We start from the raw sequence: 27,842 nt of genomic DNA, 5'->3' as shown, positions 1-27,842 counted from the left end.
ACTCTGCTGGTCAGAGAAAAACAGTTTGTTCACACTCAGCTGATGTGAAATTAAATATGAGACATGAAGCAGTGAAGCGGTTCTGCTCCTCTGAGCTCGCTCCGTTTACCTGAAGCTCCTGTGGAGGAGGAAACACCATAAAGACTCCAGAGCAGAAAACCCTGATGCAGACCTCAAAGTTGGTCAAATAGTTCAAAGTTCCCCGCGTTTCACGACCCAACGCGAGTTCATAGGTCACGAAAATGTATGAAATCATGGCTACGGAAGAGGACAGTGTGGACCGTCTGTCCTTCAGAGGGAACTTGAGGTAACTGACAGCAGCTTCCCTCTTCCTCTTCCTCTTCCTCTTCGCCCTCTTTACACATACACATCAGAGCACTCTGTCATCCTATTGGTCAACGTCAAGGTACATGAAATGATACATTAACTTTGTAATCTTGTAACCTTACACAGAGACACTCTGCTGACTTACTCTGAGGTGAAACATGCTAAAATAAGCTCAGTGTGGGAACATTTCCTCACAGGTCAGTTAAAGCCTTTAACTCTTCAGGTGAGCAGTAGTAGCACAGCACTATGCTGTACCACAACACCCTGCCGCCATGACCCAGTTTGGTCTGCAGCCAAAGATCACGTCACTCGAGCTGGCGGGAGAGAACGTGATGTTCTGGTCAGAGGAAACCAATCAGATGTCAATCAGCGTGGTAACAGGAGAGTATGTTATGAGATGCAGAGCCACTGTGACTACTGACATGGAGAAGCACTTTGACCGGCCGAGGCTGAAAGTCACGACAGTCCGGGACAAGACTAGTGTCTCGCTGAGCGGATCTCTGTTTAGCACGAGTCACACAACCTCAGCGAGAAGCTGACGTGGTGACATGGAGCATCTCTTATCAATGTTTTTGTCTTAATCATTTTCCTTTAATAACTTTTCACATGACAGGTGTTTTTAATGTCAAGAACCTCGTCTAGTTTTCTGGTGGCGTCATGATTCTTGGATGGCATCGACCCTTTTGGTCTAGAGCTTGCACCAACAAATAGTGGACCGTGGCCCGGCAAGTGACGGCTCTGTCCAGACCCGTGAATGAATGAGAAAATACAGTAATCTTCAAGGGACGCAGCTAATCCAGTTAGTACAGCGATCGTTATAGCGTCACTCAAAGGAGCCAATCAAATCGATTGTTTCTGGAAGAGATATGTGGAGGAAAACATGGCTCGGCTCGACAAGAAGGGAAGTTGAGGCAGAAAATAGCTTTTATAAATGAATGGATGGACAAATGTATGTTCATTGTTCTGGCAGACGGGACGAAACCGTCGTGTCTCACGTGCTGTGAAACTGCACAACGAGACCAAACACGGATCCTTTAAGGAAATATATCCACAGGAGTCTGAGCCACCACTAAGTCTGAACATCTACGAGATGGACGGGCAGAAGATGAGACACCTCAGCTGTTCTTGTTAGCACGCTAACATTAAAATAAAAAAACATTGGTAACATTCCCCTGACCATTAACTGCAGTATGTTAGCATGTTGATGTTAGCATTTCACCCACACAGCTGCTAGCACGACTGTCGACTGAAGCTGTGTGAGCATATTATACATAAAACTAACATGGCAGGATAGCGATCATGTGTCTTTAGGCCACATATTCGGTTTGTTTTGTGCAGATAAGGCTGCAGGTTCTGAGCCCGGGCCCGGTGTGAGAGGCATAAACACCGAGAGATTGAGTGTAATTTCAACCTGCTGGTGATTTTAGATGAAAAGCACCACAGTCGGTATTTTTCACTCTCTGGGTTTCATGAATTTAATGCAAATCCATTTAATAGCAGTTGAGATATTTCGCTCTGGGCAAACACCTCCATCTGCACTCACACAGTTTGTAGCGTTGGCTCGAAAAGATCAGGTAAGTCAAAAGTGACATCTTCAGATTCATGGAGACCTCAGTTAGCCTCCTCCTCCTCCTCCTCCTCCTCCTGTGAGAGTGTTTGTGTGAGGGGTTAAAACGCTCTGAGAATGAATGAATTTATTAAGGTGCTTCAGTCGACGGCCATGTTAGATGGGCAACCCTCTGACACACACGCTGCAGAGTGAGTATTGATCTGAAACATCTCATCTCTACACTGGATTGCTCCGTCGGCACGAGAGAGATGAGGAGAGAGACCAGATGAGGTATATCTGTCCACCAATCAGCTTCTGCCTCGCCTCCATCAGTATGTAGACTCTGGCCTAACCTTCTTTAACATCTGCCTCTCTCATTAACACTCCGACATCTCTGTTCCTCATCAAACCCAGCCTCGTTAGCTGGCGTACCACTCCTCGTTAACTGTAATTCGTCTCCTCGTTAAAGAAGGGAGCTCTGCAAAAAAAAACAAAAAAACAGCGTCTGTCTAATGACGAAGTTCCTCGCAGGATGTGAGTGGCAGGAAACAGTCCTTTCTGCTCGGGTGACTCGGGTCTCTCTTAGAAGTCTGCGCTTCAGGAATGCTCGGCATCAAAGCAGAGAGAGGATCCTGCACCGTTTCAGAAGCTCACAGCTGGAGCACTTTATCAGACGCGAGGGGCTCTGCTTTAATTGCACAAACACGACGACAATCGCAAAGCAGACGCTCGGCAAGTGCAAAAGACTGCGTGGGCGGCTCGGAGCGCACCTGCTGCTCCGGAGGATAAAGTGCAAACAGGACGGGTGAGGTGGAACGTAGATCACAAGGTGTGGGGGATTATTAAAGGGCAACTGACTCCAGAGGAAAGCGGCTTGTAATCTGATGAATGGCATCGAGTTGCATTGTGGGTAATGTAGAAGCATTGCACTCCTATGAACGCATTATGGAAAACAAATGAGCCAAACTGAACCAAAGATATCACCTTGTTTTATCCACACATGCTTCTTCCTTTTAAAACCTGGAGCCTACATTACCCACAATGCAACTTCCTCTGGAGCCACAAAAGTCTTTATAATCCTGTACTTGTTCACTGTGTTCATCCTCCTGAAACCAGCCCAGTCAGAGGAATCAAAGGTTGCTATTTTTTATGTTTTGCAAACCATGAATACGTTCAAATTAGTCAAACGAGGCGAGGGGATGGTGATACAGCGAGACGAGAGGGACCTACTATCAGAAGAGCTACTCTGCTGCAGTCCTCCGCACATTATCTGTGTATTGATGTCACGTGTCATGTGACCAGCAGACAGCAGGTCAGTGGAGTGTGTACAGACGCTGCTGTAGAGACGCTTCAGACTGGTCCCACTGGAAACCACCTCCGCAACTCAGCTTTACGTCATTTGCATAAAGATAAACACGAAACTCAAACAGTGATACTGTGTGTGTGTGTGTGTGTGTGTGTGTGTGCGTGTGTGTGTGTGTGTGTGCCTCTGCTAATTAATTCTCCCCTCCCAGCATTTAAGCGTTTAAGTCCAGCCTGGGGTTTATAGTAACTCTGGATATTAAACCAATCTATGTGTGTGTGTATGTGTTAGCATTAGCCACACAGATGCATAATGCTAATCCTTAAGCTAACACACACGAACACACACACTCAGCAGTGTATAAGATGGACGGTTGAAGTCTCTCGACGTTTGAATCTGACATTTTGTTTCTGAATGAAATTATTTAAAATAAATAATCAGCTGTGGTTTTTTACTACGTGTCTTTTCTGCTCAGCTGGTTAGTCACCAGATTAACATATTTATGGAGCGAGACTGGCACCTTTAAACAACCTTAGTCATCTCTCCTCATGATGTGTCTGGAAACATCCATATGTATTTATTCCAGCAGTTTATTTTAATAATTCTCACCCACTCTCTCAGCAATAATGTCAAATTCATTGTCACGCTCACATCTCAAACCAGTTAACACTCATTTTGTTATCAAGTTCCTTTAGTGACATTTTTTTATTAGGATACACATATTAACCATTGACTAGGTCACACCTGAAATGTTTGAGCTCTCCGAAGCTGCCAATGTTAGCAGCAGCTGTTTGTGAACACACTGTCTGCTTCAAATAACCAGTAACCACCATCGCCAGACTCCCTTAACAAATTTCTTGATTTTAAGAGTTGTTGAGTGAGAAGAAACGTTAGAAGAAATGTGTGAAATTACAATGACAAATTATAAAGCATTGGTGCCTTCTTGTATATTCGGCATTAAATACACAACATGAAGTTGTTTGTTTCCTTGTAAAAAGTGTCAGTTTGTACCAGCCTGTCTGCTTCTGTGTCTTACCTGCCAGCATTTAGCAGCTGTTTGAATACACGGTTTCAACTTATTTTCACAAACTATTTGAAAGAAGACAACATTTTATTGAAGCTACACATGTCAAATTTTACAAATACAGTAAACAGTAACCAATATAGGCAATTTCTTTGTCGTTTGTGGTGAAAGTCACCAGACTCCCTTACAAAAACGCTCAATTTAGTGAGTTGTTGAGTTAGGAGAAACTTTACAAACTTAATGAAACGCTGTCTCTAATAAATTCTTAATTATTTTGGCCTTATTGTTAATTCGGCAAATGTTCTGTTCTTTCTTTGTGTAAAAACCATCAACCAAAAACGGGTCTGTTTGTCTCGTTGATGTATGTGTTAACTTGGACATAAATCGGAGAAGACGGATTAAATCCCAAGTGGTCGCATGTTAATACCAGGGATGAAAAGGGCCTATTGACACTTTAGTTACATGAAAGTATTTCATATTTATTACATGTGTTTAAAGGAGAATTACTGTCCTGGTTGTACTGCCACTATACAAGGCCCATAATGAGCAAAGAGTATTAAATTGTAATTCATGTACAACCTTATACTATCAATATCAGTAATTAGGAGGTTATTGAGGGAAATCTCTTAGCTAATTGTGCTTAATAATGACAAATAAAGAGCCAATACTCATATGCATGCTAAAAAGCAACTACCTAATGATTAATGTGTGTTCCCTTATATAAAGTGTTGCTCTTTTTTCTAATACCTTGTCTTACACGTCTGTGTTCCTCTGCTACGGGATGTTGAAGGAATCAGATTAGTGCACAAATTCGACAGTAACCAGGTTTCTGTCTGCTGCAGCATTACACTTTAACTAACAGGTTGTTGTGTTGTGATCGAGCTCTGCTGGTCCATCAGCTGCTGTATTGATCCGATATTGATCCAAACAGCAGCTAACAGTGAATATGGGAGCACTGCTGCTGGTTTACAGAGACTAAAGCTGACCGGTGAGGAGTTACAGCAAAGTGGTGGGTTTAAGTGTTTAAGTGTTCTGTCTCAATGTCGAGTCAGGAAGAGACGGAAAATATGTTAATATTCACCTTCTGGACAACTTTTATGTTAAAATACACAAATACTAAACACAACCTCATCACAAGAATAAATGTTAGCAGTTTACTTTTCCTTTACGTTTCTTTATGTTGCAACTTTACTTTTCTTTGCTGTTAAATTATTAATTCTACGCCATGTTTAGGCTCTGGTTAGGTTTAGGCACAAAAACCACTCGGTTATGGTTAGAAGGTCATGTTTTGGACTAAAAATACCTGGTTTGGTCTCCACAAAAACGACTGCCTCCATAAAAATATCCAGTAGTTTCATGCTTACGAATGTTGAAACACAGGCTTGAACAGTGGTCTCTGGCTTGGCAGCCTTATTGCTTTGCTGTATCACTACCAACACCCCCTCCATCTCCTCGTGTACATGTTATTTGACCATAACAAAACACATATTGTAGATGTGTTGATATGGTATATATGACATGTACAAATTTAAAACATATTTCCAGAAACTTGAACTGCCAACAGTAATTATTATTACCAGCAAAGGAGGAAGTCAGATGACGAAAAAGCACAAATAGCAAGTTCGACAGGTGGACGGATGTTTGGGCCCTGGACACTCAGCAGTTGACTGTGCGTGTACGTCACTTAAGTAATCTAGGTTCATTCTAAACTGAAGTTACATATACAAAACACGATGGTTTCCTCAACCTAACTAAGTCGTTTTCTCGCCTAAACCTAACCAAACTGCAACCATATGATGAAGACAGTGACTCTGACTGAGGCACTAGCACTCGATCTATTCAGTCGTTTAGGTGTGAGGATGTATTGGAAATGTGTTTTTCAGTTTCGCTAAGTTAAAAGTTTTAAACAGTCCAATTTGAAAGATTGTTGATTATTGAGTCTCATTCCAAACTAATCAAATATTGACACTTTGTGTTGGTGGTCGGTCCGACCCACGAGACCAAGGCATCAGCATTTTAAGAGTTCAGGATGAAACTATCTAACAAGTTGGACTTTTAAACTCAGCCTTATGTCACAGCATCATTCTAGACTCAACCATCTTAAAGAGCTATTGTGACTAAAATCATGTGTACAATCTCAACACGGAGCTAAATCTATCAAAATGCAGCTTCAACATCACAATCAGTCTGAAGAAATCTAGAAATGATCTTGAATTTGATAATAAAACTCAGTAAAGGTCAACTGAATATTTCCCTTTAAATAAATGTCAGGACATAATCTGGTTTGTCAGAACGTCTTGTTGCTTTGTGTTTGTGTCTGTTATCAGTCATCTCAGTCAAACAGCAGCATCTGTCCTGCCCCGTTCATCGACCCGTCGGAGGCATCGCTCTCCGACTCTACAGTTTGATAACATCTGTTTGTTGGAGGGTTTACTGTCTGCACAACAGAACACGTCACTGCCTTTAACAAAAACACCTTTTAAAGCTACAGAAATACTGTCGTTATTAGTCAGTTTAACAAAGCTGGACCGACCTTTGTGAAGCTCACAGTGGTGAAATGATGGATGACTAATCGATGAGTGAAATCATGAGGAAATGGATCTCTGACAGCGTTGATCATGGCTGAATTGTAATTCAGGAAAAACAACAAATGTTTCCGGCTCAGAACATCTTGTTCCCTGTATATCATTTATGATTTTAGTTGTATATCATTTCGTTTATGACACTGTTGACGAGTCTATTTCTGAACAGATGTCTTAATCTGCAAGAAAGTTTGGACACAAAAGTCAAAAACACGCAGTCATGCATGTTTTATATTTACATGTTGTTCTGCACGGTTACCTTCAGCTGTATTTTCTAAATATAGACGATTATTCACTGCTCTGGTTGTGATCTCTCCATGTAATGATATGCTGACCACCGTTTTTGAGTTTTAAAGTCATGCGGAAAAGGTTCATGAAGTCAAACCCCGTTTTTGATGCACTTTATTGCTGGCAGTTTTTCTCCAACAATCATTCAGTGCATTTGCATCTAATGCAGCGTGTAATCCGTCTCAATCTTACCTCATTGAATCAGCCTCACTGTTTGCTGTTCCCTCTCCTACAGCCGTATCAGAGCTGGATTAAGTTACTGCTGATGTTAACAGAACATCCTACAGCTGCTTCTTTACACGACTTTTTTTGCTTTAGCTCCTCATTCTGAAGTAAATACTGATGTGATGTCTGTAGAGAAATGACACCGTCCACATATAGATTGGATCAATATCAATAGAATACCCATTCAACGAGAAGACGCTCAGCTAAAACCTCATAACCATTTTACCGAAGCTAAATACATTTCCAATACCGAGCAGCGACAGCAAAAGAAACAAAAACGATGCCTGCCCACAAATGGGTGCTAGCAATCCTAGCATTTAACGCTAACAATACAAACAATATGGCATATAAAAGCTTTATGTGGCTGCTGCTAATTTCATGCCATCAGCCCAGCCTCCACCCCGGCATCCATCTGTAGGCTCTCTACAGTCTACAGAGTCTAAAATGATCATCGTCACTAACATGTTGTCTGGGGAGTGACAGAAATCAACCAGGGGTGAATCTGTACCCAATATGTCCCAACTGCTCTGCTACATTTTACTGTATTATCCCTTTTATTTAATTTTATATTACTTTTTTGTTTGTTTCCTCTTGCTTTACCTGTTTTATCACGTTTATTCCTTTTAGTTGTAGTTAATCACATTGACTTGTTCTGTTCTGCCTTCTTGTTTTAACTCACCTCCGACGTGCTTCCTTGTGTTTATTCTGTAATATTGTCTTCTTGAGCTTCCTGCGTTTGTCAAAGCTGTTTTTAAAGGTGCTTTATGAATAAAGTTTATTATTATTATTATTATTATTATTAGCGTCCAAAATAAAGCAAATTCTGTTGGACGGAAATTAAACATTCATTCTGTAACTAACTAACTGTTTTTTACTCTGAACCAGTGAGATCTGCTGATTCTTAATCTCAAGTGTGAACCTTGTAGTTGCAGAGATTTCTGTTCATTTTGAGGCAAGTAACTTTTTTTGAGGCCAATAGTTTGTTAAAAAATATAACACACTCATATGAGGGTATTTCATCTGACCCACCACAACTTCCAGCCAATCAAAAGCTTGTGAATACTCGGAGTGTAATACAGAGAAAATACTGCATGTTTAATGACCTCAGGATTCAACGTTTTTCAGTCCGAGAGTCCTTATATGGCCGTGGCTTTGTTCCTCCTATCCAATCGCAAGTGAGCGCTCCTGATTTCATCAATTAAATATGACTTTGTGTTTCTGTAATAACTGGAACAGACGTAGATAAAATGTTCTGTCCCTGCGGTATCTCACACACACACACACACACACACACACACACACGCAGATGGAGGCCACACAGACACAAAGTGAAATAATAAATGTATCAGCACACAGTCTGTTTCCCATCAGCACCGTGGGGAAGAAATCTGATGTGGAAACAACTCTGCAGCAGAGGCTTATGGGAAATTCATAAGGAAGGAGTGAGTGGTGTGTGTGTGTGTGTATGTGTGTGTGTGTGGTTTGATATGTGGAACACACACACACATACACACACACACACACTGTGAGCGGCTTGTGTGAGTTAATCAATGTCGTGGATGTGAAGCGTTGACCTTTTCTAGTTGAACCACCTGCTGCTGCAGGAAAAATTAGTGTGTTTCAGTGTGTGTGTGTGTGTGTGTGTGTGTGTGTGTGTGTGTGTGTGTGTCAGTGTGTGTTTCAGTGTGTGTACCGTCTCTCTCTCTGCAGGGTGTAGGAGCTCCTGAAGAAGCCCAGCAGCTCGTCCTCGATGGCGGCGTCGAAGCTCACGTTCAGCCGGTAAACCCTCATCGGCTTCAGCTCGCGGTGCAGCACCACCACGTACATCTGATTGGCCGGGTAGGGGAAGTGGCGGTGAATGCGCATCACTCCGCCCCCCGGCCTGTTGGCTTGACGGCCGCCGGCGCTGCCTTCTGCTGTGACGGACACCCGGTCCACCTGAAGGGAGGAAGAAGAGGAAGCAGGGCGATGAACACACCTGTAGCCTCAGTCTCATTTGAACTTGATTCCACTTTTCGTTGGTGGTTTCGTTTATGTATGTGCTACATATATAATTCAGGATCTTAAATATTCAAATAATCGGCTTTGCAAATGTTTAATGAGGAAGGGAATCATTCGTTCTCGTGGGTTCAGACGTTTGCTTTTATTAGTAACGATAAATGTAGCTTTTAAAAGATGTATGATTAGAGTTAAGAGCTACTTCAGATCATCAACTTGTGTTTGCTGCTCTCTCGCTGAAACATATAAAATACAAACTGCTGTACAGGAACAGCTACATTTATGAGTTGCTGCTGCTGATGCCCAGCTTCCATTTATAGAGACTAAAATCCCCTGGTGGGAAATTAATCATTCACAGTCACTCCCCAATCTTTGCCTTTTCTGAGTTTAACATGTTGCCTGGGGAGTGACAAAAATGAACTCGAGGCGGTAACTCGGTACACTAACAGCTACAAACACATGCGGCTGCTGCTGCTAATGTCATATCATAAGCCCAGCCTCCACCCCACTCCTGCATGATCACTGTCACTCCCCAATCTCTGCTTTACCTGAGTTTAACATGTTGCCTGGGGAGTGACACAAATCAACTAGGGGCGAATTTGCACCCATTTAAACTGCAGTACAGTAACGCCTCCACCCCAGCGTCAGGCTTCATCACGTATGTGGAGGAGGCTCGTCGTTAATTATATCGCGTGTTTACAGGAGGGATGTCACACCAGAGCTTCTTCTTCTCTGTGTTTCTTGTGTGATTGATAGTAGGTGGAAGGTGTAGAGTGAGGGCAGTTTGTCTACTAGTTAATTGATCCAGGGTGGCTTCATTTGAATAAATACGGATTCATACAGTTAAAAAATTACATTCAAAAAAAGCCAAAATGTCTCTAAATATACTTGATCAGCCCACCAAGTAAAGCACATGTGTGGGAAACACTGACTTCAGATAAATGAATTGATCTAACTACAACGACAAAGCCTTAAAACAGTGCCAGCAGGTGCTGAAGGTAGAAGGTTGAACATGTTTCAACTGCTGTCAGTCAGCTTCACTGTGAACAGCGCCCTCTGTTGTTCAGGTCAGTCAGCGCAGTCACACAACAGTCAAAAAACCTCACAACGGAGTGAAATGCTGTACTTCAAAGTTAGAAATTTGCAGCAGTCTCAGCGCCTTTACAGTTTGTTTGATGAAAGCCGTTGCTAAGCAACACCTGATTTGCTGCGAGCTGCGATTTGAAATGCTGGACTCGACCACGGTGACGTGACCTGGTCCCCGCTGCAGGCGGCTTCGAAGAGTTCAAAAGAAGCAAAGCGTGTCTGACAGCTGAAATGAAGCAAGCAAGCAAGACAGAACGAAAATCAGCCAGTTTACCAAAGTTCATCCTTATTTCATTCATATTTCATTCTGAGGCTGCCGAGTCAAACTGACCACGATGATGATGATGATGATCGCGATGATGATGAAACAGCACCGACAGACTGTGAGTGAAGAAGAGCAGCAAACCCTCGCAGGTGTTTTCACTTATCCTGACTGATGAGACCTGAGCTTATAATGAAGATGGTGGGGATTTGCAAGTAATTAAATGCAGTGTCGCCAAACTCAAACTGAAAACATCGAGGTACGAGTCCTCTCACAAACAGCTGCTACAGGAAGTGGGGAAAATGTCAGTAAAAGACAGAAACTGTGGTGTTTGGGGGAAACGCAGAATTACATTTCATCTGTTCTACTCTTTGAGCTCAGTCCCATCAGAATTTATGATGGCAGAGTTTTGGACCAAAGTCAGTTCGTTTGAATGGATGAGCTGACTTTCATTGTGGAAAACTAACTTTCATTTTAAGCTCAACTCTGATCTTTGAGCTGTTGAACTTCAAAAATGTCCTGACAGTGCAGATCTTCAAGAGAAACGAGAGAGCCAGAGAGTCCGGCCGGAAGAGATGTGGACTCGAGCCGGTGTTGTGATGACTTGTAACCTGACTCAACTGAAAATAAATGACTCAAGTCTTGACACGATGAAAGAAATCTACACCAGCACTTGCAAACATCATTAATCAGAAACTGAGAGCATCAAACTAACCCTCTGAGATGAGCAGCAACTCCTGATGGGAAGATGCCCGGCAGCGATGAGAACCATTAGGTCTCTATCAGCGGCCCTCGGCCAATCAAACACCGGGTGTGTGTGTCTGTATCTGTTTCTGCGAGTGTGTGTTCGCTCTTTGATGAATGAACTGATCAATACGAACAGAGAGGCTGCTGACACAGAGAGGAAACATTGGGGATTAAAAGGATGTTTTTTCACGGTTTTCTGGCGAGTCAGCGAACGCACCGCCACGCTGCGTGATGCTACACTCCGTGATGCCTTCAAATGTTCCTCCCGACCAAAATGCCTTTTTAATTGTTTGTTTATTGGTTTGATTTCTGGCCTGATGTCATCCCTGTCAGACATTGCTGCGGTTTGAATATCCTATCTTCTTAGATCACATCTCTCTGGTCAATGATGCGACCCTGGGATTGACCTTCAAACGCCAACGAGGTCGCTGCAAGTTCATCTGTTCTGTAACCGATCGCTGCTCAGGAGGAAGGAAATCACCCCAAGAGCTGGTGATAGCTCGGCTCAGCAGGCATCGTCGAGGATTGTAGTTCAAGTAATAAAACATGCACATGTAAAAGCACCGTGATGATGCTTTTAGCACTTTCCCACTTTGGTTTTGTTGAATGCTGAATTCATTTTGGACTCGTGACATTCCTTTGACTCGGAGAATAAAGCACTTTGTGCAGCAGGAGTATTTTCTCCCTCCTCTCTTCTACCAGCAGGTTGTATTTTTATCTACATTTGTGTTTTTGGCCTTTTCACACCCTGACCATTTTTCTTTTAATAATGCATCGACTCTGAGGGAACCTTAGGAGACCTGCCTGGCGCCCAACAACACCTCTTAATTCACAGTGTGCTCGCATGCAAACAGAAAAGGGGGCTGCAGGGTTTTTAATTGGCCTCTGCCCAAAATAGACAGATTTATCCTCCTCTCACATTAGCTGAGATGACCGGCCTGAAAAATCACGTTGCTCGGGCGTTTCTCTGAGGCTTTCTCTCACCGCGCACACGTCTCGGGGAAATTTGGCTGAAACAGCAACTTTGATGGTTAATTAGCCTCGTTAAGGAAATCTCTGAGGCCAAATCTGGAAATAAACATTCTTTGTTAGAGAGCGGCGTTTGTTTTCCAGCACACAGAGCAGACCTGGATGCAAACGAGGAGAGATTGTTTGGAGAGAATCATCAGGAAAGTTATCAACAGATTCAAACTGTGTACATCCACAGGCGGCGAGGCATCAGCTGTCCGCCGTCTGTGCATTATGGTATGGACATCTGATTGGATGACAGAGGGGAAGGGGGCGGGGTTTGGAGCAGGTGCAAAAGACTCATTGGTCATCGCTGACAGAATTCTCTCCAGGTGATATTCACTACAGCTACAACACCAACGCTACGCCCTCTGAATAACACAGTACGTCTAAAAATAAACTCTTTGGTTCGGCGCTGAGGTGCTCAGGAGTCGGCTGGCGTCGTGAAATAATTATATTCAATACGTGAGCGTCATCTGAAAACATTAATTTTTCAATACATGTGCACTTTCTGAGCTGAGCCGGGCACAATACCTGAATTTTAAACTTTGATACAATACTAGAAATAAAATTAAAAAAAAAACAATACCACAGCAAAAAGAAAAAGCAAGTCTTTGGCTCACAAAATAAGATATTAACGAGGTAATAACACAAACTCAGAAATATGTATTTTTTCCCCAGAACTTAGATTGAAGCTAGAAAGGTGGCAGGGTCCGCCACATAAAAACAAAGTAAAACAGTATAAACTGTGTTGTCCTCTATGGTCAGTTTGTTTATGCGGTTTATTCAGTCATGAAAACAAAGAGTTTGTTTATTTAAAATCAGCCAACGACGATCTTCCTCTTCTCATTAACATTTCTTTACCAAAACTACAGACTGCTCCTTTAAACCCAAAGTGTGATCATTTCCCAAACAAAAACAAACATTTTTTGCACGTTAACCTCACCAAATGTAATTATATGTTATAAAATGTGAACTGTTTCTCAGAAAGCTTTATTTTGAAAGTCTAACCAGACGTTGTACATTACATATTATTGTTAACTTGACTGTGGAGCCGTCACGTGAAAAACCCGTCGGTTTCCTTTATCCTACGAATTATCATCATGAAGACGCCTCATCGCTTTTTGGTTTTTATTGTCTTTGGGCTTTATTTTGTTATTTAATCTGTAAATTCCTGTCTTCTGTAATCTGCTTTTAGAGGCACTTTGGTCAACGTTTGTTGTTTTTAAACGTGCTCTTGAAATAAACTTGTCTCGACTTGTGTTGACGAGGTAGAGCGTCAGAGTTTGACGCTTGTGGCCACCGACCAGAATGTGTTGTGATATTCATGTTTCCAGAGGATGACTGTCCAACCCTCAGACTTTGATGCTGACCTCGAGCCAAAACTCTCCATGTTTACAAGAAATACGAACATCAAATATGGAGATTTATATTACATTTAATGAGTGCATTGGTGCTCTCTATGGGGTCGGATCTGAGAGATTTTTTATTTTTGGTTTACTACTGGTAATGTTCTGAGGGCTCAAAAAAAACAAACGCTAATGCCGACTAACATCGGGCTTTTGTCCTTAATGGGAAAAGGGTACAATAATTCCCGGGTCAAATGACTGTGCATTATGTAGATCAGCTCCAACTCTGATCGGCAACCGGACAAGCTCATTTTTGCGACACGTTGATGCACGTTCAAGTTCAGGATACGTGCGCATGGAGTTGAAAGAGAGACTGAAGTAAAATATATAAAAAAGAAACCACAGAAACGTTGTCACTGGCCTCCGTGCTGCGTTTCTACAGTTCCCTGTTTAATGGCACATTGCTGCCAAGCCACTGACCACAGTTCATGACTGCGTTTCAATATTCAATAGTGTAAAACAACAGGGTATTTTTGTGGTGACAAAACCGTCCTTTTTACCGGGACATCTCCAGATGTGTTTGTGCCGATCTTTTCCGAACCCTAACCAAGTGTTTTTTATGTTGTCGTAACATAAAACTAAACATTTTACCTCAAGAAATATGAAGTTGCAAAATATCTGTCGCAACTCGATAGCGATCAGTGCCGAATCGAGACGCTAACTCAATCTCGGATCTCACAAAGATAACTGAAGTTCACCACATCAAACCGTACCTCGAGGCGGTCAGTGTGCAGCACGATGAACCTGGTGGCGTTGACGCACTCCAGCTCGATGCTGACCTCTCCGGAGAAGGTGAAGTTGTCCATGTAGACGGCGAGCTGCAGGTCGTAGTGCCGCGGCCTCAACGAACCCGGCAGCCTCGAGTTCTTCCACGGCTGGACCCCCTCCTCGTCCGCCCTCTCGCCCGTCCTCTCCCCTTTACTGCCGTTCAACTTCGCCGACCCTCCGCTGCCTCTCGAACCGGACTCCCCAGCAGCTCCGTCGCGATCTCGTCCGGCACACTCCTCGAAGCGGACGCTGAGCACCACAGCCACCGCCGTGACTATGATGAGGGTGAGGATGGACAGAGCGAAGCCCAGCACCATCCGTTTGTGCACCGTGATGTGGCGCTCGGTGGTTCGAGGCCGGACCACCACCGACTCGGCCCACTGGTCCGAGAGGCCACGGCCATTCCGCATGGCGCCGGGGCTGCTGTCGTTTAGACCCATTTAGCTGAATGTGTCACTCTGACGGCAAAGAAATGTCCTCAAGGTTCAGGGTCAGAAACGCTTCTGCTTCAGAAAACCACTCATTTATGCTCAGGTCAGATTCCAGCTTGTTTACAGACCATTTACTGTGAAAACAGAGACGCTCCTGTGTTTTGGATCACTCCAAAAGATTCCTGTTCTCGGTCCGTCAAGCCTCCAGCCAGCGAGGCTGAAACTCCAGCAGTTATATCTCTGAAAAACCTGAACTCTGACCTGAACCGCCGTGAACGTCCTTCAGCTCCTTCAGAGTCGAGATGGAAAATCAACACCGCGGCGCGTCTTACATTTCAGCCAACACAACTGACAAACCAGAAAGAATGAGATGGTCGTGTGCGTTTTGGTTTTGCGGTGAGGAGGAAAAAAAAAATCAATGTTGCATGGCTCGATTTCAAGTTCTAGAGGAGGATGAGGAGGAGGAGGAGGAGGAGGTGGAGGTATACTGTTGAGGATGTGGCTATACAGTGAGCGTACCATCCATAAAGTTTCTCCGGGAATCAGCTGGATGAGATGAACTCTACACGACCACAGAGAGACGTGTTGACTGTGAATGAAGCCTCGTTAAAGCCGGATTAATCACAGATTATGTATTAAAATCCACATTTTCATCACTTTAAGACAGAGATCCTGAACCGAAGCGCAGACCAACACAGGAGATTTAAAAGCGGCGGGTTGTCGTCCCCGGGTAGTTATAAAGTTAATTTCTTCAGAGTTAAAGCACTTCCACGCCTGCAATGAAGCATAAATGCAGCCCTCTAGGACTATTAAGGGATTATTATGATGATTCAGAGGGAGATGAAAACACCTTACAGGACATTAAGGTCAGTAAAAGGAGCCTCGGACGTACAACAAGAAGTAGATCTGAGATTATTTTGATTACATTTCGCTTTTATAGTCCTGTGAGAGAGGGTTTTCTGATGACTTCACAACTCACAAGCAAATATTTTGTATTATGTTTTAATTTTTGTGAAGAAATTTGAGTTTGGGCTCAAATTTATTTTTTTTTGCTGACAATTTTTTGCCAAAATGCAAAGAAATTACCAAATCTCTCTGTTTTCAGTTGATTTTACATGAAAATTAAGCAGTTTGAGTTTAAACTTGAGGAAACAGTGTCTCCACATGTCTCTCTGTTTGGAAGTTAAATGAGGTTTTACGCCTTTTTTTGAACCATTTAATTGATTTATCTTCAAAAAGCAGATGTGTGCTGAGGGTAATAACTCTCTCTCTGCAGTCTTAACCTATGTCTCTCGTCCCGGGTCTCTCTTGAGGGGGTTAAGTGGATAATTTACGGCCAGCACGTGGGTTCATTTCGCTCCGACCCCCGAGCTTCACGGCTCACGGCGGCTGATGGATGAAAAATGGATTAAAAATGATTGATACCCAGGAATGTATTGATCTTAGAGAGGACGGAACAAAAGGACAGAAGAAGCGTTCAAATCCATCAATTAGTCCTTTTTGTTCATGACACTTCCGGTGACTTCTCTCGACCCAGTTGGGACGCGGTGAGACCCGGGTCCGGTCGGGTCCCTGGGGGATCAGGGACCTCCCGGTGGTTGTGATCCGTTAAAAATAAAGCCGCCCCCCTCCTCCTCTTTTTCTTCTGCTGTATTATCACCTCAGGAGGATGCTGAGGTGACCATCAGTCCGGACGGAGTCAGGTCCACCCGGGACCGTCCGAGGGTCCGTCCACAGATCCGCCGTTTAACGCCAAGAAATCCGTTTCTGATCAGTTTGACCGTCAGAGACAAAGTGATCGATCCACACCGGATCCGTTAGAACCCACACGTCACAGAGAGATCAGGATCCCGTTCAACACACAATAATCCCTCCAGAACCACCGGATCCGTTTCCGTGCAGTCCAAAGTGGAAATAAACCGTGTCAGCCGGTTTATCCCGGGTCAACGCCGGGCTCCAGCCCCTCCGGTGCTCCCGTTATTAAACCGGGTCCTCCTCAACTTTTTAGCCCGCGGAGAGCTGCTGCCGCTGCGGCTCCTCTCCTCCCTCTGCTCCCGGTGATGATGAGGAGGGTGGAGATGATGGAGGTGAAGCGCCTGTCAGCATCCCTCCATCCGTCCACCGAGGAGGAGGAGGAGGAGGAGGAGGAAGAGGAAGAGGACGAGGATGGTGATGGTGAGGAGGACTGAGGAAGAGTCTCGTGCGGTCCGCTCAGACCGAGAGGCACGCGCTGACTGAGAGAGAGAGAGCGACTGAGGGAGAGCGACTGAGGGAGAGCGAGGGGGAGAGAGAGAGAGAGAGTATGTGTGTGTGTGTGTGTGTGTGTGTGTCTGTGTCTGTGTCTGTGTGTGTGTGTGTGTGTGTGTGTGTGTGTGTGTGTGTGTGTGTGTGTGTGTGTGTGTGTCTCCTCTCTGTCTCTTCTACTCTGTTCTGTTCGATTCTCTCTGGATTCACTCCAAAACCAGACAAAAGAAAATTAATGATGAAAGAAAAGTGAGTCGCTGTCACACACACACACACAGAGAGAGAGAGAGAGAGACACACACACACACACACACACAGACACACACACACACTCACACACACACACTCACACACCTCTACCAGAGGTGGCTGGTTGGCCCGTTTCTTTTGCAGATTTCTCCGCTAATTCAGCTGCAAACACGTTTCATTTCCTGTAACTTCTCCACAGCAAAAGTGATTTAGTCATTTAAAAGCTTTTATTATGAAGCAGTATTACAGGAAATGTTGTGTGCTCAGCAGCAGTAACTAAACACGACTCCTGAAGCAGCTGAAAGAGAAAACGACGAAAAAGTAAAACACAGCAGATGTTTGGGAGAGCACACAGTCACCAGTTCATCACAGGGCTGACATGTTCAACTCTCCTTTCACGTAACTGCAGTTGTTAATGTCTCCACCACAACATCCAGAACATCTTTACAGAGATCTGTCTCCACCACAACATCCAGAACGTCTTTACAGAGACCTGTCTCCACCACAACATCCAGAACGTCTTTACAGAGACCTGTCTCCACCTCAACATCCAGAACGTCTTTACAGAGACCTGTCTCCACCTCAACATCCAGGAACATCTTTACAGAGACCTGTCTCCATGACAACATCCAGCACATCTTTACAGAGACCTGTCTCCGTCACAACATCCAGAACATCTTCACAGAGACCTGTGTCCACCACAACATCCAGAACATCTTTACAGAGACATGTCTCCACCACAACATCCAGAACATCTTCACAGAGACCTGTCTCCACCTCAACATCCAGCACATCTTTACAGAGACCTGTCTCCACCACAACATCCAGCACATCTTTACAGAGACCTGTCTCCGCCACAACATCCAGAACGTCTTTACAGAGACATGTCTCCACCACAACATCCAGAACATCTTCACAGAGACCTGTCTCCACCACAACAACCTAGAACATCAGTCTTTTAATATGAAGATACCGACCATATTATCATCACTATCTTGTTGCTGTTATGCAGCCCTGTGTTGTGTAATGATGAATGAATTGATGAATGATGAACATATCAAACAAAAATGTACACATCAGCCTGTAACAGACACCAGACACTCAGTGTACCAGCAGACCTGCATGAACATCCCCTGCAACGAAGTAAAATTAGTTTTACTGATAAGGAGGTATTTTTAGTTTATCAAAGGATTTGAGGACTTATTTTTTCCATTTGTGTTGTCGAGCCACGCACCAGTGAGGGAGAGAGAAACTGACATGTGACTCACTGACTGTGTCACTGCTGCCGGAGGAAAATATTGACAGATTTCCCAAACCAAATACACACACACACACACACACACACACACACAGCTATTCCCATGTCAGTGAATGACGCCCACAGATTGTACTGCTATGAAAGGTAAGTCCATAATCTGTTCATCAACATGCAAGCAGAACATTGTGTGTGTGTGTGTGTGTGTGTGTGTGTGTGTGTGTGTGTGTGTGTGTGTGTGTGTGTGTGTTTGTGTGAGTGTCAACAGTTAACATGATCCTGTGATCCCTGTTTGAGAGAAAACACAGTGAAAATGTTTTTTAATGAATAAATTATTCAGAGTAAGAGAGAGTGTTTGTAACGTAGAGATGAAGGTGGTGAGACACTCATCATCACATTTCTAAAAGCTAATAAAAACTTATTAATAAACTTATAGATTCATCTTATATTGATGATATAGTTATCAACACAGGTAGTGACTATTATGACATGGTTATTTGCAGTTTCAATATAATGTTTTTCAGGTATTTGAAGATTGATTTTACATCAATGCAGTGGCGGACTCAGGATTTTTGAGGGGTAGGGGCAACAAAATAAAAAGGGCACCAGCTCGTAGAAAGTCCCGATTATTTATAGTGAAGAGAGGCAACATGTTTTATCTACCGAAGGGGCATCCAGGAGGGCACCTTATCATGTGTAATCTACCATATGGGCATCCAGGAGGACACTTTATCATGTTTTATCTACCGAAGGGGCATCCAGGAGGGCACCTTATCATGTGTAATCTACCATATGGGCATCCAGGAGGGCACTTTATCATGTTTAATCTACCATATGGGCATCCAGGAGGGCACTTTATCATGTTTAATCTACCATATGGGCATCCAGGAGGGCACATTATCATGCTTTATCTACAATAGGGGCATCCAGGAGGGCACTTTATCATGTTTAATCTACCATATGGGCATCCAGGAGGGCACTTTATCATGTTTAATCTACCATATGGGCATCCAGGAGGGCACATTATCATGCTTTATCTACAATAGGGGCATCCAGGAGGGCATTTTATCATGTTTAATCTACCATATGGGCATCCAGGATGGCACCTTATCATGTTTAATCTACCATATGGGCATCCAGGAGGGCACATTATCATGCTTTATCTACAATAGGGGCATCCAGGAGGGCACTTTATCATGTTTAATCTACCATAGGGGCATCCAGGAGGGCACTTTATCATATTCGATCTACAATAGGGGCATCCAAGAGGCATTTTCTTCTCTTTTTTGTTGTTGTTTTTTTGTTTTGTTTTTTCGAACATTGAACTCTTCCAGTTCAATATAAATGTATGACTTTCAACACGCTGATGGCCCATTGCATACAGCTGGTGCCCTTTTTATTAGACCAGTCCACCACTGGGTGTAAAATATGAAAATAATCTGTGTACCACTATGCTGGTATGTTTATTGCTGTTGGTTTTATATTCATTAAGTATATTAATAAAAGGTTGGGCAGACGTTAGTGTTTTTATTAGTTTAGTTAACAGAAATTAAATTCATTTTGGTCTGATTTTCAAGCAGTTTTAATGTTAATGTCATCTTTGTTGTGTGCAGTTACCATAGTTACCCGTGTCAAAAGGCACCATTCACCAGAGTTAATGGTGCTAATGGATCACACAGTGCCGGTGTCTCTTTACTCTGGAGTGATGCAGGTGACTCGGTGTCAGTGAATCCAGCTGTTGTTCCTCTGGCTCAGACACGCTCCACTACAGAACCGCCTAATTAAATAGAAGCTGGACTCTTTACTAAAATGCTGTTAACTCACTGAGATGATGTGAGGAGCAGATAAATTATGAATGCACTGATATTTCATGAATACTGCGATCATTCTTATCAACAGCAACACAAAAGAGAGCCGACTTTTTATAAATGTCACAGTGCTGCATGTTTTTATAATCTGTTCCAGGTGTTTTGTTGTCACAGCTGGACACGCAGAGCAACAGGTGTTGGATGAAAAAGATGATGACAGAAATTCAAATAGAAGCAAAGTAAAAGCCAGTGTGAGTGTGAACGGGCTGGTTAGTTACCTGCAGGGCCGGTGAGGGAGAGTGGACACAGGTGAGGCAGTGGGCGGAGTGGGACAGGTAAGTGCAGAGCTGATGAGGGAAGTGAGGACAGGTGTGTGGGTGGGTGTGGCAGGCAGGTAATCAGGTGAGGAGGGAAAGTCCGGGGACATCTGGTGGACAAGAAGAGAAATGTAACTGTAGGTAAATGTCCTCTGAGCTGGAGAAAAGCCTGCAGGTGATCTGACACATAATGTGTCAATAACACAATAAATATATCCGGTGAAGGAAGTTCTGGAAAGGTTGAATATTGATTATTATTCCTGTGACATTGTAAAGAAACTGTTTACACTTGTGTTTTTCAATGTACTGTATGAACAGAAAAGCAGCAGAAACTAATTCTAATTTTTAAAATCTACAAAATATTTTTATGTTTTTTTGTTTTGTCACCCGGCGCTGTTTCGTCTTTCTTGTTGTTTTGTGTGTACATGATGTGTGAAGTGTATTGTTGTGTTTAATAAAGAACAAAAAACAAGTGGAGAATGACAATAAAAGTGTCAAAGTGGAATGTAATGTGACCGGCTGCAGGCACGGAGAGGCAGATTGTGACATTTGGCTGCTTCTTGTCTAATTTCAGCAGCTTTGCAGAGGAAAACAAACAGGTAACGTTCACTAACAGTACGAACATTAGATATAAGTGTTGGCTGCTGATACAGTTTCACCATGTTGAAACTGTATCAGCAGTTTCGTGTTAGTGAATTTGTCCGTTCATGTTTCCTTTCATTTTATTATTTTGTTCTTATTTGTCGACAAAGTTCCACTTTTTATTTCATTTTCTTCTCATTTCAGTCACAAGAAACATCAGCACATATTTTTCTCCACAGTTTTATTTGTTGAAAAGAAAAACTGTTTCCGACACGATTATAATAAAAAAACTGTCCTTCTGTGAAAATAAAAAGCTTCTTCGAGGACGAGCTCACAAAATGTTTAAAACAGTTTGTTAGAAAATCACAAAACAAATCAAATCTTTACTTGAACGTCCTGCAGCTGCTGTTTCACCTCGTCGTCACCAACACGCTGTGAAACATGTTGCCTGCTGCTGGTGTGTGTGTGTGTGTGTGTGTGTGTGTGTGTGTGTGTGTGTGTGTGTGTGTGTGTGTGTGATGAAGGTCAGGTGCTCCACTGCTGTTGCCAAGGTGACACTGCACTGACCTACGTCCAGCTCATCAACATTCACGCCGCCAGCTGTTTGATTGGCTATTGACACAGCCTGCCAAGCGTTTGATTGGCTATCACATGAGCCATTAATTTTACAACAATTGGCGATTTCCCGCCCATCTGTCTCAGGATGTGTGTGTGTTTCTACATGTGTGTGTGTGTGTCTGCTTTTAAACTATCTGTTATCTGACACACGCAGTCAAAGTGTGTGTGTGTGTGTGTGTGTGTGTGTGTGTGTGTGTGTGTGTTGGGTCAGATCTATGTCGTGTTCAGTGAAGCTCACTGTTAGCTTTTATCTCAGTCTGTCAGATGGTTCAGTGGTCGATGCTTTTCTCCGGCCAGAGGCGGCAGGACGTCCAAAACTTTGTTTCAGAAAACTACTTGACATGGCCAGAAGTTTGTGGACGCCCAAATATGTCACCAATGTGTGATTAATGCCTGAACTCTTCTGGTTTCAGAAAAAACGTTATCTACCTTTTAAAGCTGAAATCTTCACTGTAGCTGCTAAGCTAAAAGCGTTAGCGTCTGAAGTAAGTGCACAAGCTCGACTGCACGACAAGGGTGAAAAACGTATATTTGAACATAAAATATGAGAAACTTGTAATACAAAAAATAATAGTCTTAAAGTCAGTAATCTGCTGCAGAAGTTTCATGGTGACATCTTTTAGCCCCTATGATACATTTTTAGCCCATTTCCACAATTTTCTGTCTAAAAGTGTCTAAAATTAGTTTTTTCTCAAGTCTGAGCAACAAGTCTCCGCTCCAGCAGCTCCTACAGACGCCAAACTCTCCACTTGTATTCCCATCTATATTCTGAAGGTTTTTACAGAGAGGTGTGTTTATATTTCATTCACAACCTGATTAATAAAACATTTTTCTCCTGCAAACATGATGAAAAAATGTTTTTTGTGTGGCTGTTGACAATATTTTGTGATTTATGGAGCGATAAAAAATAAAAAACTTCAACTTGAATATGTCAACAAAAATCCTGGCTTTATCAACGTTCACATTTCTGCCCCAGAAATGAATGAAAATGTGTGCATCTTTAACTTAATAATGCATGATTTGCATTGTTAAACATACAATTTCAGAAAACTTGCGATACATAAAATATCGTCTTAATGTCAGTAATCAACTGTGGAAGTTTCATGGTGAAATCTTTCACTTCTATGTTTTGCCTATTCTGTTTTTTAAGCCTTTTCTGACAAAATGAGTTTTTTCTCAGACTCTCAGACACAAATCTCCACTTCAGCAGCTCCTACAGACACCAGGCTCTCCACTTTTATTCCTATCTATAATCTGGAGGATGTTACAGAGAGGTGTGTTCATATTTCATTCACAGCCTGATTTATCTACTCGAACAGTGTTGAACCTGGCTGTTGTTGTGACAAACATAGTGTTTTGATGAATTATGAGTCATATATCCTGAGTGAAGAAAATCATCTTAAATCTATATAAAGGGAAGGTTTTATTAATCATGTGTGTAAACAACTCTTGTAATGTCCTGGAAATAACAGGATGCGATGTGAATGTGTACACTCGGTACTTACACCCGGTCAGTTGACGCTGCAGCACACACAGGTTTTTATCACCTCAGCTCGACCGTGATCTAAACGTAACACCCGGGTGTATTTCCCACCACGTGAAGGGATGACAGGTTATCAACATCTGGTGGTGGTGTTTAAATAAGGAAGGAAGTTGGGATGCGGTCCCTGTTTCTGACGGGCTACCTTGCCTGCGGGAAGTGGGAATCAGGTCAATAGCTGATTTTTAGCGGGTTGACCTGCGTTTAAAAAACCTGTGTACACCTGCTGATATTGGTGGAAAAGTCCTGAAAGCTCCGGTTCAGTCTGGTCCCGGGATCGGCTCGAGGTTCTGCACAACTCCAGTGGATTTTTCTTGAGCCTTTTCTCCGATAGACTCTGAAGAAGCCATTTTTGGCAGTGTTGGATCCAGGTTCGTATTTTCTGGAAACTTTTAACGTCACAATGAATCATTTAAACATGTGAAACAGGAGAAGCTGCAGGTTGATATCATTAGTTCAGTTCTCACCTCTAGTGTCTCCTCATAACAGATCTGAGTGCAGGACTTATCATGGAGTGTTTTCACCAGCTGGTATTGAACTGGTATGTTTTTTAATTATTTCAGCGTCTCCGCGGAGACAAACTTTCTATGTTTTAGCCCGAAGAAGAATCAATTTGCCTCGAATATTTTATGAACACTGTGGCCTATAGAGGGCACTAGCTGGAGTCTACAGTATTTGACTGTGTCGTTATTGGACAAAGTCAGGACACACACACACACACACACACACACACACAGTCTCTCTGACATTGCACGGCCAATTAGAGTCTTATTCCAGCCAACTGGATCAAGGTGGAAGACGGCGGAGAGAGAGCGATAGAGGTCCAAGTGGGCGGCACTCTCTCCTGCCTCGGGGTAGATTGGTGTCAAGTGCAGAGAACACACAACGTGGGCCGAGAACGTAATGAATGTGTATCACTTGTTAGGAGGAAAGACCGTGTGTGACGAGTGTGTGTGTGTGTGTGTGTGTGTGTGTGTGTGTGTGTGTGTGTGTGTGTGTCACTGCACTTGACACCAATCTAGTAGCAGCAGCAGCAGCAGCAGCAGAAGAAGAAGAATAGAAAGGAGAAGCGAGCGTGTCAGAGGGAGAACAGACTTAAAGCTGAACACACACAGATCCAAACATCAATATTTCAAATTCCTTGAAAGCACAAAACCATCCATGATTCATGGCTCCACTGCACGGAGGAGACAGAGACGGAGATATGGACTGACAGAGAGTCCTGTGGTCAATAGACACACTACAAACAGAGGCTCGGTGTGTCTGTGCTCAGCTGATTCGCTGACGGTAACACGCTGTGATGAATGCTGAGGTGCGCTGGGACGGAGCGGCTCGGTGTAGCGGGAGCTTCACAGGCAGACGTTTAGCCGCTGTTTGCACTGTAATGTTTTATTAGAGTCTCTGTTGGCTGAATCACAGCGCTGATCAGCTGCTGGTGTCGATGGCCTCAGCTAACCTCTCCTCTTCATCACACCTTTCCCGACTGCACGGGGAGGAAGAAAGCCACCGCCAGCGTCGTCATTAATGCATCTGATGAGCTGTTCGTCAAAGTATAGCAACGAATTTTAAGTGTGTCGGGGCAAGTTGAAGTCAGGATTTAAAGGTCCAGTGTGTATTATTTAGGACGATTCAGGGGCAGAAATGTGAGTATGTATTCATCAGTGTATAATCACCTGAAACTAAGAATTATCTTAGAACGAGCCTTTTATATCTGCAGAAGAAGAAGATCCACGTCCACCATGTTGCACCAACATGTTTCTACAGAGGCGAACACTGACTGTAGAGGAGAGGGTGTTCAGTCGGGGAGGGACAAAATATCCATACAGAAATATGTCGTCTCACTTTGTCTTGACTTAGACATTTTGACCTTCCAAAGCAGGAACAGCACAGGTGTATATGACAACATGGAAGCTGTGTGTCCAGGGGGCATCGTTTCAGCCGCCGCACCTGACCGGACGAACGCCACTAATGGGCCGTGTGCTGTGTGATTTCAAACCGGACCAACATGGTGGCTCGTTTAGAGACTTGTATTACAGAAACAACTCACCACAAATACAGCTGGAAGTTGCCCCGAGGTCTCCTTCAAAATGGACGTCTCCAGCCGTTTCACACTTGTGGGTTAAAAAACATGGTCCAATTTGTAAGAAAGACTTTGAGTCTCTTTCTCGTTAAATATTGGCATGTTGGGCTGGTGGTCGGTAGGGAAACACTGACTTAAATACACTGGGGCTGATTAACAATGAAACACGCGGGGAAAAAGACAAAAACAGGAAGTGCAAGACCAAACATGACACATGAGGATAACACCTACAAAATAAAACAGGAAACAACTAAACTGAACACAACGTGTCGATTATTGCAGAATCACTGAGACGTCATAATATAGTTATCGAGGGCAATGTACCATGTAATGTATCATAATGTATATTAGCATATTTATTGTATTGAATCGTTTATTGTATCGTATTGTGTCTTCAGTTGGTTGCAATCTGCCACCTCGACACTAGATGTCACTAAGTCCTACACACTGGACCTTTTCGGACCCTCTGTTACGTTTCAATGCACGTCACTCATGGAAGTGCTTATAAACTAGGAAGCTACAGTGTGTTGCCCTTTTTTCATCCTTTTATTATTCAGGCTCTTCTTTAAACAGTGTTTGACTCTGTTTCACTTCACCAGAGTGTGAGGTCTTATCTGACACCCTACGCTGCCGGTCCTCCTCCGGACAGAGGTCTCAGTTTGTCACTTCCCTGCTTCCTACAGCTGTGTGATAAAGACACGACACCTCCTCGCTGTTGAAGCAGTCGTGGCCGGTGGCAGGTCGTCCTCAGAGCCCCTCGTCTGGATCAATGTCGTCTGGTTGATGTCGCTCAGCATTTCAACGGGACGAGACAACAGACGGCGGGTGAATGGCAGGTATTGATCCAGAGGAAGGAAACAGCAGCTTGAAGACATGAACTTTGCTCGGCCCGTTGTTTTATCCCTCTCGCTCGTTCTTTATTCTTTCCTCTTCTGTTATTCTATTTTTTCTCGCTGTCTGCAGTTATGAGCTGAAGGCAGCAAACCCAGATCACATCAGAGACCAGAAACCAGACAGGAGGCTGCAAAGTGTGTGTGTGTGTGTGGGTGTGTGTGTGTGTGTGTGTGTGTGTGTGTGACAGCTCACTTTACAAATGTAAAACAGATTGCTTCTCGCTTCTATTTGATATGTTTATCCGTCTGTCCTGACGCTCATTTTCCTTATTTATTTCCCCAGCAGTGTGTGTGTGTGTGTGTGGACCAAACATGCAGTGTGTGTGTTTGTCTTTCTGTTTTCACGTCATGCAAACTGTTTGCCAGGTATGTGTGTGTGTGTGTGTGTGTGTGTGTGTGTTTGTGTCTCCCCATACTGGCGTTGTCAGAATGGTTTACAGCAGTTAGTGTGTGTGTGTGTGTCGTTCTGCGTGACGCTGATTAGAAGTGAGAGGTTTTTGATTGCCTCGACCCTCCGTGGATTTATTAGCATAGCACGCACACACACATGCACACACACATGCACACACAGGCGTAATTGAGCATTTCTCTTCCACATTACATATAACAGGATCCAATCCAGGAGCTCAGCGCTGCGCTAACAAACTAACACTTCACTGTTTATGCTCCATATTTAAATTTATGCAGATGAGGCGGAGTGAAAGATGAATGAGCTCGTTTGTGTTTGGAGCTCTCCGTCGTCTCCCAGTAAAACTTGCTCCGAACTGGGACGCCGAGCGGTGCCAGTTTTTCCCCACCGGAGGGAGAATATTACATAAATGTGCGGCTGGCGGGCTTATAGTTGTCGCATCTGATCATCTCCAGCTTTAAAAAGACGAGTGAAGTGAGAATTCGTCTCTGGATCCTCCATGAAAAGTGCCATTAAGTGAACTGTCTGGTCGAGCCTCCTCTGAGCGGACCTGTCGACGCCTCCCCGCTGGGATCTGATGGCAGCACGTTTACACCCAAAAGCTCCGGCTTTTACTCAGCAGCTGTCTGACAGAGATGAATAACATGTTGCACCTCTGAGACTTTCTCAGGGTTTGTTTGGACGGGAGGAAACAGCTGCTCCGTTTCCCAAATCGTAAAAAAGTAACATTCTGACATTTATTGGTAAGTGGCTTCATTCAGTGAATCAGCAGTAAACGGTGAGTGAGTACTGAAATCTGCAAGAGGAAGCACCTGAAGATGTCTCTTCATCGTCTCTCTG

General features: G+C 43.5%; 1 protein-coding gene across 1 annotated transcript in view; it reads right to left on the bottom strand.

Moving 5' to 3' along the window:
• Window positions 1–17,232, bottom strand: part of LOC311252642 (thyrotropin-releasing hormone-degrading ectoenzyme-like) — a 169,774-nt gene extending 152,542 nt beyond the window's left edge. The window contains exons 1-2 of the mRNA XM_084345970.1: window positions 14,522–17,232; window positions 8,992–9,236 (exon numbers count right to left, since the gene is read on the bottom strand). Coding sequence (XP_084202096.1) covers window positions 8,992–9,236; window positions 14,522–15,016 — 740 coding nt within the window. The 5' untranslated portion in view covers window positions 15,017–17,232. The remainder of the gene's footprint in view (window positions 1–8,991; window positions 9,237–14,521) is intronic.
• Between the last annotated feature and the right edge of the window lie 10,610 nt (window positions 17,233–27,842).

This window comes from Pagrus pagrus (assembly GCF_965226575.1).
Source record: "Pagrus pagrus genome assembly, chromosome: 23".
In the NCBI taxonomy this organism is placed as follows: Eukaryota; Metazoa; Chordata; class Actinopteri; order Spariformes; family Sparidae; genus Pagrus; species Pagrus pagrus.
Note: the sequence above shows the minus strand (reverse complement) of the source record. Positions and strands in the feature narration are given on the sequence as shown.